At 45.1% G+C, this 20,354-nt stretch overlaps 1 protein-coding gene and 1 long non-coding RNA gene across 3 annotated transcripts in view; both read left to right on the top strand.

Moving 5' to 3' along the window:
- LOC126521423 (diacylglycerol kinase theta) overlaps positions 1–20,354 on the top strand; it is a 70,758-nt gene that overhangs the window by 24,068 nt on the left and 26,336 nt on the right. For both annotated transcript variants that reach the window (XM_050170116.3, XM_050170117.3), the window contains exons 2-14: positions 7,862–7,941; positions 8,838–8,940; positions 9,188–9,276; positions 10,118–10,249; positions 13,785–13,962; positions 15,297–15,392; positions 15,548–15,642; positions 16,986–17,052; positions 17,788–17,929; positions 18,408–18,550; positions 18,643–18,707; positions 18,894–19,044; positions 19,581–19,765. In XM_050170116.3, coding sequence (XP_050026073.1) covers positions 7,862–7,941; positions 8,838–8,940; positions 9,188–9,276; positions 10,118–10,249; positions 13,785–13,962; positions 15,297–15,392; positions 15,548–15,642; positions 16,986–17,052; positions 17,788–17,929; positions 18,408–18,550; positions 18,643–18,707; positions 18,894–19,044; positions 19,581–19,765 — 1,526 coding nt within the window. The remainder of the gene's footprint in view (positions 1–7,861; positions 7,942–8,837; positions 8,941–9,187; positions 9,277–10,117; positions 10,250–13,784; positions 13,963–15,296; positions 15,393–15,547; positions 15,643–16,985; positions 17,053–17,787; positions 17,930–18,407; positions 18,551–18,642; positions 18,708–18,893; positions 19,045–19,580; positions 19,766–20,354) is intronic.
- On the top strand, positions 2,106–3,280 carry LOC140218729 (uncharacterized). The gene is made up of 2 exons (XR_011894901.1): positions 2,106–2,203; positions 2,966–3,280. It is a non-coding gene; the product is annotated as an uncharacterized lncRNA (long non-coding RNA).

Here is a 20,354-nt window from a genome sequence, read left to right as displayed (position 1 = left end):
GTGCGACGGTCGGAACTGGGTCGTTTATCAAGGTAAGATTAAATAAATAAATATACAAAAATATAATGCAGAGCCAGGACATTGCGGCATTCGGCGTAAGCGAAGCCTTGGTGTGCTGCTTACATGCTAAAGGGTCGACATGAATTCGGTTGACGCTAACAGAGGGCACCATGGAAGCGGGGAAGCGCAGTTCCCACCAAAGCTGTAACAGGAGAGGAGGCCACTGCGGCACCAGCGGAAGGAGGGGGGGGAGCGACGAACGAGGGAGGGGGAGGACAACGCGGACATCTAGCTCCAAACGTAACACATCTCGGGCTTGCCTCCTTACTTTTTTGTTCTCAAATTTGGTTGGCGCGCTCTCTGTTGCCAGACTGTGGATCAATATTTTGCCCTCCTTCGCTTGTCCCGCCACTGTCGTCGCTGTGTTCGTGCTCGCTGCGTGTCTGGCGGTGCAGCAGCATTCTTGTTTCTGAATAACTGCTGTGGCGCTTGATGGAGAATATCGATGTGCTCGACATGTTTATTCGTGAGCTGGGGACATGTGGGTCACTTCATGGAGCAATAAATTAATGTTCTGGCCAGTCATCGCCGGGAGAGTTGACGCAAGGCTGGGTAGGGATTAGCCCAGGCGGCACGTCAGGTCGGGCCAACGTTGGAAACATATTGGCACTTCCTGGCCCAATGACGGCCCAAGATTAACAGCGTGGTTCCAACATTGGCAGTGCCATTCTGAATCCTGGCCCAATGATGGCCTAAGGTTAACTGCGTAGCGCGAATATTGGCTGTGCCATTCTGATAGAGATCCAACGTTGGCCCACAATACACAGTCAGTAAACAATATTGGCTGTGCCATTCTGATAGAGATCCAATGTTGGCCCACATTACACAGTCAGTAAACAATATTGGCACTGCCGTTCAACAAGGCGGGAATTATTGGACCGACTTTCGAACGGATTTCCCAATATGGGTTAGTAGTTGGCTTTCTAAGGAGGACATTGGCCCGTACTAAGCCAATTTTCCCCTTGTCGGTTTTTAGTGCTCTACGACTTGCTGATATTGAACAACGTGTTTTGAAAACTGATCACAGGCACACTGCGCAGGAACCAGAAATATGCTCTCCCATGTCAACTCCATGCATCGTACACCGCCATTTTTGTACTTCGCGTTCAGCGAAATGCGCCCCTAAAGAGAAAAGCCAGTGCACCACGTAGCAAGCAGGGGAAGTCGCATAAAATTAGCCGCTGCTTTATTGATCGTCCATGGGAACATGAGCTTTCCATAAGAAGCAACGGTATTGCGAATTTGTCTTCGCATTGTATATTTTGCATGTACGCTCCGCGGCTTTGGATGATCAGGATTTCGAGGAGAATCGATAATTACAGTGCCACAGAGTTGATGGAACCGTTTTATATTGCATCGAGATGGAGCGCATATGTATTAGTGAAACTTTTGCTTGTTTGTTTAGCATGCATGGCACGTTGCGGTGACATAATCATCATCCTCCTATTCCAATATATTTGTTTTTTCGTGCATGTTTAGTAAGCTCCTTGTATGAATGCCCCTGACTAAAAAAAAATTTTATTGTACGTTTTGACTTTTCCTCTTGTCTTTGCCTGTAGTTGGCACGGCGCATTCCGGATTTTTTTTTTCCGCCTAACTTTTCGTCCTTCAGCCCCCACTCGCCTCTCCCCCACGCACCCACGTGAGCCTGGTCAAAACTATCAGCCAAGCACTCAGGCAACTATAAGCTGCTGTGTCGAATTGGCTGCTCTCGGAATACGGGGAAAAGCAGTGGGGTCACTATTGTCCTCCTTGTCTCCCTCCGTCGCTGCCGCCGAAGGAACGCGGTCGGGCTAGGTCCAGCGGGGGAAAGTGGCGTTTACACCGTTTTCTTCATTCACCCTTTCCTTTCACTCTTTCCTTCTATGCATCGCTAGCATGCCGACTGGGTGCAACACCGCCTGAGTGCTTGCCGTCTTGTCCGTGTTTGTCAGCGCACTCCTATCGTGAAAAATGCTCGCTTGCGGTCGTCATTCCTACTGAGAAGCCTACATCTTGAAATACACAGGAAAGTGGCCACGAATTTTTGTGAGTATTAGAATTAATATAGGCGAAACAACAACCAGAAAAAAAGTCGGCGCTCGTGGCCACCGTCTTCGATGTGGGATGAACTCGGATACACAGAAGCGCGGATCTTACAATGGTGAGTGCATTTCTTTTGCGCATGTATAAGTTTTATAGGGAGCAATATCACCCAATCAATATCAGGCGGTATATATATTACTGAAACAGCCCTGGCTAATGTAGAGTGCCTGTAATTACATAGCTCTTTTTTATTCGCAGCCTTTGAATAGTGCCCGGAGTATAACACGTGTAAATCTCTGTGAAGTTAACCCAAAACTCCAGGACTATGATTTTATCAAGCCATGCGCGCGGCCTGATCCTGCTAGCTAGTGATACCGAAGAACCGCGCTTCTTCTCACTGTTCTAGGTCAAGCATCATTTCCAGCCGGCAGTATTTCTTTCTTTTCGTATAATAAATGCCTCTTTTGCTAGTGTTTCCTGAAGGAACTTCTCGGTTTCCACATAAAAAATTTCGCGCGAAGACCGCATTCTGCCTAGACAGTCTGAAACTAGGCTTTTTGTGCTGTAGCAGGTTTTGCTGCAATTTTTTAATTATGAAGTGCTACGCTGACTAGGTGTGGGGTGTAAACAAGGCGGACGGATCCTGCGCATTTTATGTTTGTTCTAAATATTCTGTTACACCTACGAAATATGCCATATATGTCGATATATTAAAAAGTGTTACCTGACAAATCTTGCAAGAAAGTTTCTTGATTCACCCCTTCGACCTCTCTGCCCACACTCATAATATTGTTGTGGTATGGCGATTTTTCAAAGGAAAACACTGACACATACATTTGTTATACCAACATCTCTGTTAATGTTTCTTTTTATTTTACAGTGCAAGCATCTCCAAGTAATGGTGAAGTGGCTATGGGAAATGGTAGCAGTTTCAACAAAACCACCGCGTTATCGTGGTCCTCGGGGGCTTGATCAGCCCGCCGTCACCCAAGCACTGACCAACCTGCCTACGGACGTCAGCTCCCTGCCCTGAAACCCCTGGCCAGCCTACCGTCCTCGCCACCTAGCCCAATTCCTGTCCTGAGGGCAGTGCCTGTAAATAAACTGTTTGAAGATAACCGAGCGTCACCCATCCAGGTCCACGAAAATGCCTGTTTGTGAACATTTATTCGCAAATAAACTGTCATAAAAGTCACTTTCAGTATCCTTTTATTATTATTTGCAAATATAGATGACTTCTGCTTCTTGACATCTTTTTGTCGAGCTTTCCTAGCTATTATTGAGGAAAACGGAATGGGGACAATTGCTATAAAAATGCCTCTAGCGAAAGGTTTGCGGTAAGAATGGCTGCGTGCTCTAAAGCCAGCGTATCTAAAATATTCGTCATGCAAAGGGCATTGGCTCAAAGTTGGCATTAAAATGGCAACGATATGGCTCAACACTGGCCCTATGCTGGCAGCACAAGGGCTGCTGCATTGGCATAAAATTGGCCCAATCTTGGCTTTAACGCTGGTCCTACGCTGGTAGCACGATGGCTGCTGCATTGGCATAACATTGGTCCAATCTTGGCGTTAACGCTGGTCCTACGCTGGCATCACAATGGCTGCTGCATTGGCATAACATTGGTCCAATCTTGGCTTTAACGCTGGGCCAGCATTGGATTCGGTTGCACTTTGCCAATATGCCAACGTTGGTCCAATATTGGTACCAATTTCTGCCAGCATTGGGCCATGGTTGGACCATTGCTGGTGTGCTGCCTGGGAGATTATTGATTGTTTAATTGACTATTTAGATGACCAATTGAGATTATTTAGCATATCTATGTTGGTTACCATACTTGTGTGATGTCTTCCACTGTGATTTTTGACAGAGACCGTTTTGCACCCTACCTATGTACATTTACGTTGTGCGGGTAACGTGTTCGCGAGGCTAAAAAAGTCCGTGAGGCTAAATTAAGAATTGAGTTTAACATAAAAAAGGTACACTTGTCACATGGAGGACGGCGCAACGTAGGGTATCGAGTTAATTTGGCCGCATTTGCTTTTTTTTTTGAAAGTGCATCAAAATTTTGAACCACGACCGTATTTTTCTGCTCCGCGTCATTATCTAAAAGCTGCAGTCGTAGTCCAGAATTGTCCACGAGCCTTCGATGTGTACCATCGGACACCGAAGTGCAGGCTTTCTCCCACGGGCAACAGTAGATGTAGGTAGGGCTGACAGAACCGAAAAGTGTGGCCTTCAGCAGTGGCCGCGGCCTTAGCTCACTGCTGCCGATAGCGACCGACTGGACGCTTGCTGTAGACAGTCACAATTTCGCTCGAAGCCCGCATAGAAAGTCCGGCTCATGTAGTTTATTTGCTTATTCTCGAATTATAATATTGTTGGTTTAATTTTTCCCGTGCTTCTTCAGGAGAGGGGGGGGGGGGAGGAGGCTTTTCTGTAGCTTTGAATGAGAGCGTCGACCGCATTTGTTGTCAAACGCCGTAGCGGTGACGCTGCGTCTAAAATCGCTACGCGTAAGCGTCCAGAACACCACCGATAACACGACCGAAGAAATGGAGGACAGCAGTCCTTCATTTGTTTGGTGGTGTTGTCAAGGAGGCGCAAACGCAAATAATTTCGTTTGTATAATGGGCAGTAACACGGGCAAGCAAGAATGTCGCAAATTGTTTAGGTGCGCTTCGGAACCTTCGAGGAACGGGACTACATGGGTGGAAAATTGAACAGGTCTACAAAACCAAACGCTCAGGCTGTTGCACACTTGGGAACGAAAGGGAAGACGATTGATGAGGAGCCACGCTGTGATAGAATAACGTAAGCGTCATACACAAAAGGGAGTGACATTCGATGTCCATCCTCGAAGGGAAGAAAATGTCGCAACATATATAGATGACTCAGTTTTCAAGTTTTTTTATTCGGATCAATATTTTGCGTACTTCATACTTTGCTTCATACTTCATAATTCATACTTCCTACTTTCATACTTTGTCAGTACAACAAAACAAATATTTCCTTATGACGTCACGCCAGGGAATCGTTTTGAAACAACGATAAACGACTTGTAACTTAACATAATAAGCGTAATATAGATTCATCCGGGAAATGCGGAAGGTTGTTCTTGAAGCATTTGTTGATGATTATGTTTTCAGGTGGGCTTGATGAGGAGCCATATCCGAAAAAAAAAAGAAAATAAGAGGAAGCAATTTTCTCTTTGTGTCGTTTCAATCTTGAGCTGCTGACTTGAGGCAGTGCAAAGGAGATAGTTGTGTCTGACGCAATTGTTAAACTGGCCTGGAAAATCTTACTCCTTACGGCGCAAATAAGGCGCGCCCACGCTTCCCGTTCCCGTGCTGTCGTTCGTGGGAGGATGACGTTTCCATCCGTTGTTTTGGCAAAGTATGACGTAGCTTCCTTTTTTTTCCGGGTGTTCGAGAAAACAGAAGGACGTATTCGACGCGGGGCAGCCTACGCACCGGAACTCAATTAATTGGTAAACGCGAAGAATGTGATTGGTTTCCTTAAATATAGCTTTTCTTCTGGCGCGCAGTGATCCGCTGGGATGCAGACATGCGTAGTTGAGTCATAAATAGTCTATCGTGCTTCGCAGCTGGAGCAGTGGATAGCGATCAGGATAAGGACGGTTAGAGGTCACTGAGCTGTTTTTTTCACGTGGCCGTTTATCTTATTTATACTGAAGGCGTGGGGTAGGAGGCTGTTATCCGTGATGGCAGCATTCCGATTTTTGAATTTTTTTTTTCGCTCGTGATGTTGTTTGTTTCGGGCTAAGTATGTAAAAGGGTTGCCTATCGTTTGTCTAATAAAACACGTAGCTGGGCTAGTTGGTCCGTGGTTAATTACCAGAATTCTGGCGCCTTCGTCTTTTGCTGTGCTGCCATTCTGGTAAATTATCTTTTGTAATTGTTGGGACGTGCGTGATTCTCATGCGTCTTGACGGTTTTCTCGCTTTAAGCCGCCAAGTAGGAACTGGCATCGTTATCAAAATAGTATAAGGGGGCGTAGGTACAGAAACCTTTGTCAGGCATTGTGCCCCTTTAGCATTTGTAGCTTTCGTGAACAGCGTTGAGGTAAAACAAAGTATTCGTTTCAATTTTGCTCCGCGGTGAAAGAAAACGGATCACCAAAGTGTAGTGGAAGTAAGAACCAATAAATAGAAGTATGAGAAAGAGATTCGAATATAATGTTAAGGACATCGATGTGTGCTAATGTTTTACGAAAGTAGGGAATGTTCGTCACTTTGTGATTCCCGCTTGCTTCACTAGCTTTCTCTGCTATGTGCCAGACTTTGTTTGGGCCTGCTTGCTCTGCGAATATTCGCTTGCAGGTTACTTTAAACGTCCTTCAATCAATCAATCAAATCTTTATTTCCAACGACAGTTGGGGGTCCCTTAGGCGAACAGCGGTAGTAACACCACTTGAAAATACCTAAAGGCCCACGTACATGACAGCGGTATTACGATTCATACGTTTAAAAACAAATTTACAGTAATCAAGTAAAAAATGCAGTTCAGAAAAATTAAGAAGAGGTTGTGCAAATACAACAACGGAACAATAGAACAAATAAAGTCAATATATAAGTACACTCCATAACAGTTGTACATTATAGTTGAAATATTCAATGTTCACGTGAACACACATCATAATATGACGAAAATAAACGTTACAAGGAATAATGAAACATACTTGATCATGTTCGGGCAGTACAAAAGACATTAGACAAGAGTTAGAAAAAATTCATGCATTTCTTTTTTTGTAAACGTAGAAAAGTTGGCGTCTTTCTCTTCATATTTATTAAGTAGGGACGGCAGTGTGAATCTAAGAGACTGCAATAAATAGGTCGTGCGGGAACGAGGAACAAGCCACTTGTCGGTGCTGCGGGTGCGTGAATCAGTGTAACGCATGCTTATGTTAGATAAATCTTTAATAAACACTTTGAATAATAAACTTTAATAACACTTTAATAAACACTTTGAACGACGTACGAAGGCGTCGTGGCGACGAAGCCTGTTTTTGATGTGATTCCTTCCGAAGTCGGCAACTAGATCTACTATAAGGTTCTAGGCGTAGAGACTGTGCCCCCTTGTAGAATAGCATGGTACGTGCTTCCACAAGTGGATGTGTCAGACCACAACGACGTGGAATATCATGGCTCGAGTTCTTTGTTTTAATATAGAATGAATCCGTTTTACTGCATCTATACTTAATCTTCTCTGTGGTGCGCGAGATCTTTTTTCTGTTCTCTTTATTCGTGGGAGAGAAAGAAAAACAACAACTAACGCAAGGCAAGGAGTTTGTGGGATTCGATGCAAGGCCATTTATTATGAAAAAACGATAATACGATAATTAAACAGAATGGAGGTATGCAGCCTTGCTTCATGCGAGTATTGCAGCTATGTCTTTGCTAAGACATTGTCCGAGGACCGATGGTTTCTTATCAGCTATGCGTGAGTACAATTTACCTATGCTCGAAACGTCACGTGGGCAAGAAGCAGTGGTTGCACTTGCGTTTGGTCAGTAATACTAACCGCATTAAGCGTAGTTAATCATGTCTATTAAAGAATTTATGAAAGGGAAGCCGACTCGGACATTTATGTGCGGCGTCCTTGTCATTTCTTCGAGAAAAAAAAATAAAAAAAAGATCTTCTTGGTAATCTCATAAATACTAGCTTCAGTAGATCAAAGTGTGTTCGATGTTGCGTAAATGTTGAGCTTGAGTCCACTTACAGTTGTTTTCTTTTTCTTTTCTTTCTCTTTGCAGTTTGTAATTTTGTAGTTCACGACAGATGCCTCAAGACTGTGGTTTCTCCTTGTTCAACTATTGCAATCAATGTAATCAAAGTGAGTATGACGCAGCCTATTCTCATCACATTTTGCTTGCATTTTAAGACTGTGAGAAGGATTCTTCTACCTTTATTGCCTAGGTTTCAAGCAAATGTAGCTACTTCACAAAAGTGTAATAATTTGCACATATACAATTTTTTGTAAGTCTGTAGCTTAAGTAAGAGTCTAATCAAGTGATTATTTTTAGTGAGCATCTTTATAAATTATCTCATTATCCTTTATCTTGAATAGTATGCTTTTTTCTAAGTCAAAAGTTAATTTCAAATGTTAACAAAAGACACTAAGTTCGTAAACTGACGACAGAAAGCGCTGAAGTGCAAACCTATTCGAAAATAAGCAGTCTTTCTTCTTTCTTTGTTTTTATACGAAATATTGCCCTGAGGCATAAAACCTTTTGTTCGTGCAAATGTATATTGTTTTCACTATTGGGTGTGAGGGAGGGTAGGGGTGCTGTTGAGCAGCAGTTCGCACAAGAGTTGGTCATACAGTGTGTTTGAACACATCCACTTAACGCTTGGTTCAGGCTCTGCCATGCCATGAACTTTCATTGCAACTGTATTGAGGGCTGAGAACAGGTGATGCCTCAGTCCTCCATCTTTCACTCTCCCTTTGTTGCGTGCCAGACAGTTTCTTCTTCCTAACAGTTGTATAAGTGTACATTCGAAAGAAAGAAGAATCAAGATTCAACCGTGCACTAAAGATTCAATATTGCCATTGTTGATGGTGACGGCGACGACGACGACGACGACGGCGACGGCGATGATGATGATGATGATGATGATGATGATGATGATGATAGCTTCTTAAAATGGCGTGAACTTGCTGTAGGATACGGAGAGAAAAAATCTGGTCCACCGTGTCTAACACTCTGGCAATTTCCCCCATTCCTACAGAACCCAGTGCCCCACTGCTGGACGGAAGCAGGTCACCTCAAAAGAAAATTTTGCAACGTCTGCAGGAAACGAATCGAGGACAACTGCGCAGTTAGGTGTGAAGGTGAGCCTCGGTGTAGTTTTTGGTAAATCTACCGACTGTCAAAGCAGACAGACCCGCGAAGCATGGCCACCAGGAACAACGCGTACTAAAAATGCATGCAAATTGCCAGTATAGCCTAAAGAAACCTTTACACATTCTCCTCTTTAATTATCCACAGTGCGCTAGTCGTAATATGTTTGCTCAGTGTTTTCACATTATGCTCACTGACTTTATTTCCTCTCTCTCTCTCTCTTTTTTTACTGTGCAGTTTGTGAATACTGTGTGCATTTGGAGTGCCAAGACTTCAGCGTTGCGGACTGCAAACAATGTGCTACCTATGCTCCAAGTAGAAATAAAGTAAGTGTTGCAGGGGATGCGAGTCGCATAATCTTTTTCATTGAAGACTAGTTACCAATGTAGGCTTACGTCGATGTTTGTTCGCGTTCACATTTCGAAGGATTAGTAAAACGAACGCACGCAAGCAAGAGTACGCACTTATGCACTAGGGGTGCTTTTAATGGTGCAGGGTGCACATGTGTTTTGTTGGTGCAGTACTCTGGAGATCATGATCCGGTCAGTTTAGATGCTACAGCGCACACGTTGCAAGCAGCACGCATAGTCAAAAGAAATTACGTGTGTGCGTACTGCGGCACGAAGTTCTGTCTTGCACAGTCGCTGTTAAAGGGATTATCATAATGTACTAAATTAACTCAAGAAAGCTACCAGGTACAGTGCGTTTTGCTGCAGTCGTAACATTTCATATGGTTCACTACTTCTGTGCGCACGAGAGACTACCGACACAGGTAGATCAGGGCAAGCGTTACCTGCCCTCGTGCTCACTGCATTAGAGCTGTGAATCGGTGCCATTTCGCCTGTCTTTCAGCTTTTTCACGCGGTGCATCCTACAAAGGCGTATCACGTCTCCCACACTGGCTGTCGTACGTCAGTACGTTTAGACGGTAGAGCACCGTGCTAATTCAGCTTTGATGCCGCCAATGTGAAGATGTAATAGTTCGTTGCTCTTTGATGAGTATTCTATGTGCCTCTGGTGTTTGATGGGCATTCTATGTACCCAAAACGAGGCATAGAACTTAGTTTTACAAGTTTGAAAATCCCCAAGTGTGTGTGTGCATGCTATTGTGTTCGCGCGAACCACTTATTAGTGACGGCATCGTCAACCGCCACCCCATCTTCGCAGCCGTCGGTGATGCAGTTCCACCACTGGCGAGAAGGCAACTTACCCGCCAATTCCAAGTGCCAGCTGTGTAAGAAGACCTGCTGGTCGGCCGAGTGTCTGGCCGGTATGCGCTGCGAGTGGTGTGGCGTTACGGTAAGTGCGTGTGCACAGCGCCTCCGACTTCCCATTTTGCCAGTACGTGTTGTTGAAGTGTCCAGATCCCGGCTGGCGTTATATACCTCTGCAGGCACCGCTGATTGTGCTGTACAGTCAGGGACGTCAGCAGTGTACGCGGCTAAGGATGCCCCTTGTATTTTTGATTTGACCATAGACCTTTTGATGTCTGATGAGCAGTTCTCTCGTTGAAAAATGACTTTAATAATAACTTACGAAGTTGGACAATGAAGTAAGCTTAGCGTTGGCTCTCGAATGTTAGTGCATTGTTTATTGAGCTCTTCCTGCATGTCGTATTGTAGGAAGCTGTACTCATCCAAGATGTGCAGTTCGGTTCAGAGTGCACAGAAATATGGTCAATACTGGAAATTAGTCTAAATTGTTTTGCTTGATTAACAACAACAGCTACTACAACAACAAAACTATTCCTTTCTAAGTTGTCCTCTTTATCATCCTGATGCTCTCGCCCACTCGACATTGCGGGTTGGATCCCGTTTACTGTGACCGCATTTTTATGTGAGCGAAATTCAAAAATACGCGTGTACGTAGACTTAGGTGCACATGAAAGAAACCCAGGTGGTCAGAATTAATCTGGAGTCTTCCACTACGACGTACATTATAAACAGATCATGAGTTTCGCATGTAATGCCCCTGAATTTAATTAATTAATTGTTTTTGACTGCTTGGAATTAGCGGGAGGCCATGTACGTATTCGCAGTAAGACCACGCAAAACATAAGAGTGTGTGTGTGTGTGTGGGGGGGGGGGGGGGAGAGAAGAAAACGTCCTACGTTCGATTTCTGTACTGTTGTCATTATCTTATGATCTACGTGAGGATTCGGTTAGGCGACTGTTTGCTGCTCACATCAGCTGAATGGTCATGCATAGCTGTTGCGCTCACTAATCGGCACGGAAAATCGACAACGCTTCGCAAAATATTCGGCTCAGCTCAGGAAGTTCTTCCTTCGACAGTGACACCGTGACGAGGCAGAACCGATATTGTTCACCAGTCGACGCAGTTCGTGCGTCAGAAATTGTTGCGTTTCGACCAAAGTGTCATGCGTCTCTCCTTCTCTTCGACTGAATGGCGGGGATAAGAAAACAAACGTGCCCCTGTAGTATCATGTTCTACCGATACCCGTTCGTTAAATTTTCTCGTGGCTCTGTAAGCTCTACATACGGTGTCTAAATCCACGAAACTGTTGTTGGACGGAGTGGTCTCTTTCCGGGCAGCAGGATGTAAAGTGTCGATGGGAGAGCTGTGCCAAATGAAAAGTCTGGGAAGACCGAATGTAGCAAGGCGTCCTGGGCTATCTTCGGCTTCTCGTTTCGCTGAAACGCCGGACGGGCACTAATAACCTCGCTAGAAGAAACAGGGGCGCCTTGTTTATTTGCTGCTTTGAGCAGCGGCGATGCGAGAGAAAGAACAAGCTTTATGCCTCGGGATCCACTCCGCTTTGTGGGCGTCGACATAGCGAAAACAAACACGCGTGACCCGTGGCGTTCCTCGGGCGGCTGAGCTGAACGCGTAGCTGCGTTTCCATGGAGCGGAGGCGTCGTGACTTCCGCACGCGACAGGCAGGACGGAGTATACGTCGCATATGAAGCGCGAATCCGTAATAGTGCCTCGAGAAAAAGGCAACGAGTATGCGCTGATAAGAGGTGAACTATCAGCCGATTGACTGGCGTGATGCAAATGCAGAGTACGTAACCTACAAAAAGATGGAGCTCGAAAGAGCAAGAATGAATTAGGAAAGAGAAAATGTTGTCGTAGCCTTACTATCGTATCGCAGATCACGAAAAAACAGGAACTGAAAGAGGAGTGCAAACTGACGTCATCGCGGTCGCCATGATGTTGTACGGCGCGCGCGGTGAGAAACTACGCGCCGTCCCGATTCGCTCATCTCCGACTACTTTCGGGTGGCACCGCGGACTGTGTGAATTGGACAACACTACGAGGGTCTGTCGCTTTACCTGAACACCCCCTATAGAAGAGAAGCGTGCGACAGTACCTGGCCTTGAGCATATATACCGCTGGTGCGAGCTCTGCGTTGCCGAACGCGCTGAAACGTGAAAACTCCACGCGCAATATTTAATAGCAATGCTTCCTGATGTATGTCTTGCACTTGAAGCCGAGCTCACTGCAATCGCTTCAGTGCCTGTCCAGAGCCCGTAGAGTGCCTCTTGCCAGTGCCGTCTACTCAAAGCACCGTAGCTCTATCCCGCCTATGCATCCTGGTGCTCCTCATTTAGCGGCGCAACTTGGCGAAGGGGGAAGAAAAATAAATCGACGAAAGCGAACGAATACATCGGTCCAGATAATAGAAACTCGGAAAACAAACAGGCCTGAGTTGCAAGAAGCATCGCTACACGGGTTCCGGTGCGCGCAGAACAGTTGGAAGCTCTCAAGTCTCTCGGCAGTCAAGCGCTGCTGAGAGGTTAAATTGTTAGATCTTGAACGGGAGATACGCGTACCGCCGATTGTTTGGGCTATTCAGCATTGGAAACAGAGTCTTTTTTTCTTTTTGTGCTGCTAGCAAGAAAGAACATAGATTCTGCCGTTCCTTCCTCGAAAATAAATAAATAACGGAAACCTCTCCGGCGTTGTGAAGCAAGCGCAGGGTTCCCTAGAATTCGCAACAAGCAGCTTCTGGCTCATCATATGCTCTTTGAGCTGCGACGTCTGCACAACTGAAGGTTACAAAATGTTAGGCCAAGGGACCATGAGCGAAAATTCTTGTGATCGCGGCACCTCCGCCACGTTTGAGTCGTAGTTTCATTTAGCAACGCTTGCCAGTGTTCCTGCATGCACTTTCGAGAATGAAAAATTTTGTTTCTTAGAACTTTTTTGAAGTCTTCGAAAAATTACATGACGGGAACGCATCGCTTTCCCCTCCCTCGACGTCACTTCCTGGCGACGCAGACACTGTCATCGCCATATCGATCAAACTCGCTGAACGTGCGGTTCACTCCTCTCGATGTCGCAGTGTTTGATATACGCTGTTCCTAAAGTAGTACTAACAGCTCACCAGCTCCAGGACCACTGAAGGCAGTTCACTGACAAGTAAATCCTGGTACCTTGGCCTAAGCATTCTTGCATGCGCAATGCCATTAAACACATATTGCTCTTTTTGATGGCGATTACACGGTACAAACGCTTGTGATTGTCAGCGAACACTTCTTTGCGAATCTGCTCACAATGGCTGCCTCTTTAACAATTGTTTCTTATCTTTCATTCCTCTAATTTATCTTGCCCTCCTTTCCCTTCCATAAGTACCCTGGTAGCGTAACCGGGCACGTTCTCCGTTAACTTCCTTACCTTTCCTTCTTGAGAGTCTCTCTTATTGACAAAGTATTTCGTCATCTCATTAACAACCTGTTACTCATTGTCTGTCGCTCGCACAGCATTTTATGTAACCATTTCCGAGCGTCATGCTTCTAGTAACGCGACCTTTCACTCATGTGCCAGTCACGTGTTGAAGAGAGGCTGATGCGGCTGTGTTGCCACTGCGCAGGCGCACGCCACGTGCTACCGGACCCTGTCCCAGGAGTGCAACTTCGGCGTCCTGGAGAGCATCATGCTTCCTCCGGCGGCCGTCAGCATTCCGCGCACGGACGTTCCCCTGGAAACCATCATCGGAGTGGAGATGCGCAGGAGAGAGACACTAGCGCGGGCCACTTACCCCAGCATAGGCAAGCACGTTCCTGTGTTCATTAAACAGGGACTTAAGAGCATAACACTTAGTGGTATATACGCGTTCGACCGCTTCCTGCTGGCGCTCAAACTCGGTTTGTAGCGACGCGGAGCCCTCTCGAGATTGGAGCCAGAGAAAATTTTACCGAGCCGAGCATTCAGCTGCTCCCATAGCAATCGAAGGAGCCACGTGATCGGAATTCTATCGGACCTCGGTTGCTCTACCAGATCGATGTCAAAAGCGCCCCCGAGAGCTCTGAGCTGGATCTCGGAGCTCTTAATGAACCAGTCAAATGTGTTTCGAGCGCTGGATTTCGACCAGTATGATGTTCAGCGCGCCGTGAGAGGGCTCTAAAGCGCATGAAAGCGACCAGTAGAACGTTCCACAAGTCTGTTTTGATCGGTTGAACTTATATTCCAGGACGCTATCTGGCAGTTGTTGTAAACTCGAACAGCGAGCGACGTCAGTAGTCCTCGAAGCCTGCTGCACATTCGCCCGTCGAGGCTGTATATAGCGTAATCGAAAGAGAAAGGTAATATTAAATGAACTACAGTTCGTTTGCCCAATCACGTGAGCGATGTGATTGACACCATTGATGTCCACCGATTACGCTCGTCGAAGTTCCTTTCTGTGAGGGTGCTTTTCATTTCGCCATCCTTTGCTTTTAATGACAGTCATTTTGCAATGCTATACGTGAACAAGAAAAACTGTAGTTATAAGGAATCACTACTTTCTACGACACTTGATTTTCACCTTGTCTGTAGAGCGACGACGTTAGAAGAAAGAAAACAGCGACAACTAATTTTTTTTTTTTTTTGCGTTGCATTTCCTGGTGCATATTCGGTAATAAGAACAATATGAGCAAACAGCAAACTGACGGCAAGGTGCGCCAATCCTGTTCTCGCTTTTTTTTTTTCTTTTGTCAGCGCTTGTTCTGTCCGTGTGCCTCTCGTCGTAAGCCTCTTGCGTAGTAGCTCGTGATATCGCAGGCGAAACCTGCTCTCCCCGTCAGACTGCGCCAATTCGGATACACTAGCTTAGTTACAAAAGCAAAAGAAAAGCTCCTTTTTACCATTTATTCCGTCACTCTCCGTCCTTTCACATTGTTGTTTTGTGACAGTATACTCCCAGTCCTTAGCACGTGATGTTTTCTATTCTACGCGACCTCAAATGTTCCTAGGCTCAGGCACCAATTCATGGAGCAAGAGCTCCCACGCGTGACGAAAAAACAAAGAAAGTTAGCATGTCGCCGATGCACGTTTTCGATTTGTGAGTATGCAGTACCTAAACTGTAGCTAATCTGCTACTTTTCTTGTTCGTGTTCAATTTCAGCAAGAAGCATATCGGAGGAATTCTCATCGACAGGGGACCTCAAAAGCAAAGAATTTGATGATTATCCGTCACCAAAAGAAAAAGATAAAGATGAAGGTACGTCAGTGCTTTCAGTTTCCAAAATTTTTCCGTTTCTTGTGATGGCGGCTGGCTGTTGTTATCGTGAGCCGATAACCGTTCGAGTCTCTTGCGAGTCGGCAACCAAGCACTTTTGCGTCATCTGCGTCTGCGTTCCGTCTGTTTCTTTCCAGAAATAATCAAAGTATACGACGGTAACGCCTCAATGAAGAGAAGGATGTTCAGGACAATCACTGTATCACGCAATGCAACTAGGGAACAAATCATCGTGAGTACGCTACTGCACTAGCGGTCGCCGCTTATTCGTTAGCGGAGGAAGGCGAGCCCATGGCTGACATGGATCTCGCCGCGACCGGCGGCATAAGCCCGCCAGCGCATTCAGTGGAGTTTTGGCGCATCTGGAATTCGACTAACCTATACGGTAGGACGCACGGGTGCCGCTCCAGTGCGGCATGCGCATGCGCGGACTCGTTCGGGTTGTCTGTGTTGCGCAGGCGCACTCATGCTACCACGCCTGCGCCGTGCGCCCGTAATGAAACCAGATTTAACGAAACAAAACGATTTAACGAAATTTAATGAAACCAGCTCTCTTTAACCCCCCACTGACGAAGCGGCTTATTACATCAAATGCGCGCCCCCCTTGGTGGCCGGAACATCTGACCTCCTGAGGTTAAAGGTATTAGAACTCAGTTTGCACGTTTTGCTTAAGAGGGCGCTTTAGCTCGGGCCCAACTCCGACGCGGCCTATTCAAATGCATGTAAAACGCAAAAACGCTTTTCTGAGATAACCCATAGACCAATTTTAATGAAATTAGTTGAATTTGAGAGAGAAAGTTAAATTCTAATGACTGTTGGAAGCGGAATTTCGATTTAGGGCCTGAATTTTATGAAGAGGATTTTCAAAAATTCGGAAGCCTGAAAAACATAGAAGCACGAAGTTTATAAATTAATAGCTCTGTATCAAAAACAGATATCGCGGTTCTGTAAACTGCATCCATTAGATCATTCAAAGCAGACAAATTCGATATGCCAATTTATGTCTTACGTTAATTTGTTACGTTGTGTACAAGGGTTCTGCGAAAGCTGTATTTCTATATTACTAATTTTTTAGATTAATGTGTAACATATAAATTTTGGCCGCTTTAGATGTACTATCACATGCAATTCACAGAATTATGATATAATTTTTCCTTCCTGAGTAACCGAGTTGTAAACTTGATAGTTTTGTTTTCTGGAAATTTTTGATTTTTGTCACTATTTAATAAAGAATTGGCGACCTAAATAAAAAATTGGAAACCAACAGTCACTAGATTTTAAGCTTTTCTTTTAAATGCAACACCACCTCGTCAAATTTAGTGCAGCGGTTGCCGAGAAAAACTAATTCTTCTTTTACATGTATTTAGATAGGAGCACCCAAGCTAAAGCTTCCTCTTAATATACCATGCTCGCGCGCGCGCGCGCGCTGACTGAGTTCTGTCTTACTTATTGGTGCAGTTGCCAACAACAAGCAGCCATACTTTTTTGTCTGAAACATTTAATGCGCCTTCACTTTTTCGTGTTGATGCGCTTGTCAGAGCGTCCTGATCTTAATACTTGCGTCCATCCTTCCAGGGTGCTGCATTGCGAGCATTCCATATATCTGGAGATCCAAAGCACTACTACATAACCGATGTGTATGGTACGTAGCACCTTCTGCCTCACTTAATGCGAGAGTCAAAATAACATTGCTGATTTCCTAACGCCATGGCTGCCTTAAATTGGTCTTACGAAATCGTGATATTGGTGTTTTGAGAGGGAAAAAAAGAACGTCCTAGTTAAGTTGCCGCATATCATTTTTATATCTTACCTTCATCTAGTTCGGCGAATTAGGATGAAATGTTAATTTTACTGTTTCACTTTGAGTGGCTCATACATTCTTTGACTTTCAGGAAAAGTTCGCATCAGCACAGATGTTTAACACTGCAAGCTTCTAAAGCTACATATTATATTTAGACAGTGCGGGCGTAACGATACGCTTAGTTCTGTTCATTCTTGATTTTGGTTGCTTAATCATGGCGCTCATAACGACAACACAGTACGTGATGACTACGCGAGAGGCATATGGTAAATAATGAAGAGGAGAGAAGGGGTATGGCAAAAAAGTATAATAAGGCCTATCGTCGGTGCTTCAACTAATAGAATAGATTCTAAAAAAAAAAAATCGCTCAGAGGGCACATTAGAGAAATTGATGAAAAGCTTGGTCGGCTAGGCTGAAACAACTCGGTTGGATTAATTGCAATAACTTTTGTACTTACGGTTTCTCCTCGTACATATCAAAGAAGCTGGAAACTTCATCTTAGGTTGTTTTTGTTTCTTAAATGACACTTCCCGCGCTGTGTCGCGCACCCCACGTGAACGGCCGCTGTGTTTCAGACCAAAACGAGAAAGAACTGGGCGACTTCATGCCGGTGCAAAGCCTGACTCGGAGGGAAGGGAAGCGGCCTGCCATTTTCCTCAGGTATCGACCTCCCAACCCGGACCAGGGATACGTCAAGGTCTTCCCCGGAAAGCTCAGGTGAGCTTTCGCGCCATTTTTTTTTTTCACTGGTTGGTAGTGAAACTGCGAAAATCATTCGCGGCCATGAATAGGCCAATTTCGAGACGAGCCACCCCTCCCCTCCCCCCCTCCACCTCTTTAGCTTCGCCCTAAAATTTACTCGTCAAATCCGCAATGTCATTCTCCTCCACATTGCTCGCAATGTCGCCTTGAACCCAAGGACAGCGGGAAAACAGGGAGAAATGAGTGTTGCTATTAACCGCGCCGGCAGGACTGATGCGCATGCGCCGTGAACGTTGCGAAATCGTGGACTGAAGCGTTGCCTTGTTTCTGATAACATTACTGGCAAACTAGGAGTGGTTAGCTGATTCTGCATGTAGTTCAGAACAGCACGTGGCAGATTGTCAGTCAACAGACTTATGTTTGCAGAAGTGTTGGAAAACCTAACTGCATGTTCCGTTTTCTCTTTTTTTCTTCTTCTGTTTGCTTCTTTTAGGTCTGCGGACATTTACCGCGTGATTTCAGTGACAAGTGACACGAGCGTAGAAGAAATTATGATCCAGGCTCTCGAAAAATTCGGACTGGACTCTTCGGACATCAACAAGTTTAGGCTATCCGAAGTCACGCTAGACAAAGGATGTACGTATCGCTCGTCGCATCGAGCGCACGTTAAACGTCGAGTCCACCTGGAACCCGCTGCTGCAATGTCAACTTTCCTTTCTCTTCCGCAGCTGTTCATGAAAGAGTGATGGACAATCAAGAAGGTCCTTGGGTGTTGCTTAAAAACATTGCCAGAGTAAGTCCCAGCTTTAGGAGAAACTAATTTGCATGGAAATTTGCCGGCTTTTGCTACGGATTTGATGAGCTTTCGTAATATACTCAAGGAAGGTTTTAACTGCAAATCAGAGCTTGTAATCACAAGTATGATCAGTGCCGCGCGATGACCTCTGCGTGCTTGCTTTGCCCGTTCGTTCTATTTCAGGAGTCGATACGACAGAAAGACCTGACCAGGTTCTACCTCCAGCAAAAAGAGGACTGCTACAGTTCTAGTGTTGCCCTTTTCGTTGGAAACCTTCCTCCAAATTTATCCCAGAGGCAGTACGAAAAAATTTTAGTAGACCTTTTAGGAAAACGTGAGTATCGCGCGCGTCTGCGTGCGCGAATTTTATATCTTAATAGTCACGGGTTCTAGAAGACTCTGACTACAGATCTTTACTGAAGCTCCTGCACGATGCAGGGCTGCACTCATTTGCACAAAGCAGTTTTACTGCAGTGCGCAAGCAGATAACAAAAATACAAACGCAAGGAGATCGTGCCTTTGTCACCTTGTGCAGGCTTGGAAAGCGTTTAATTTTCCTGTTTTTTTTTTTTTGTAGCGCTCTTGTAGTTAACAGTATCTGACAATTTGCCGATCAGTGATGCTTTATTTTTTTTCCTAGCGCGTGTTTGTTATGACGGAAAAAAAATCATACGTGTATAGTTTCATTGCTGCATTGACGTTATTGCTGCCATTTATAACTGAAACCTTTATAATATTATCGAAATTAACTGCGTGTGCAATTGCTGACGTTCCAAGTGACAGTTCTGAAGCAGCTGAAGCGTTTACACATACCGCACAGTTCCCTGTCTTTCTAACCGCCATTCCGTCGCTTTCTTTGTCCCCCTACAGCTTATAAATTCAAGCAAATAGGCCCCATTTATTATGAGTACGGTTCCCTGATCATCACCTACGACAATGCTGACATAGCAGTGAAGGCTTTTTACATGCTGAGGGAGTCGAGCTTCGAAGACAAAAACCTCCTTGTCCTTCTCCTGCCCAACACCATCCCAGAAATGATCCCCGAAGGTGTCAGGGTGAGTGGCTGTATCGCCTGGCGCTGCGCGTTTGCACCGTGTGGGGTTTGGCATTGCGGGTTTGCATCGCAGAGCTGGAAAAAATGAAGAAAGATGGTGGGCCAGCAGGCTGCATCAATTTTATTCTTGCGTAGTCGTGCATACGTACGACCGCCTGTGTTAGAAAGCTGTTAAAGGAAAAAAAAAGGTAAGCTGAGGTCAATAAATTTTTATTGATATAAAATTAAAGAAGACAAAGACCAGATAATCGTTTTTGCAGGGGGCAAGCAAGATTTACATAATCAAACAACAACAACAACAACAACAACAACAACAACAACAACAACACTAAAAACATCGGAGACAGTCAAATATCACGCACATTTGTGAAGTTGCGCGCACAGGTTATAGCAGGCATACAAGAGAATAAAATGACGCAAAGTGACACACACAGTTGCGTAAACCAGTAAAAACGAACAAAATAGTCTGGAAACACGCACATAAGCGGAGATTTTTGCAAACGATGCAAACGAGAACTGCTGACATGCCTACGCATATCTACATAACTGAACACCCGACGACACATACAAAAGATCAAACGCGAACTGCA

Source organism: Dermacentor andersoni, chromosome 6 (genome assembly GCF_023375885.2).
Source record: "Dermacentor andersoni chromosome 6, qqDerAnde1_hic_scaffold, whole genome shotgun sequence".
Lineage (NCBI taxonomy): Eukaryota > Metazoa > Arthropoda > Arachnida > Ixodida > Ixodidae > Dermacentor > Dermacentor andersoni.
This window is presented reverse-complemented; position numbering and strand designations above follow the sequence as displayed.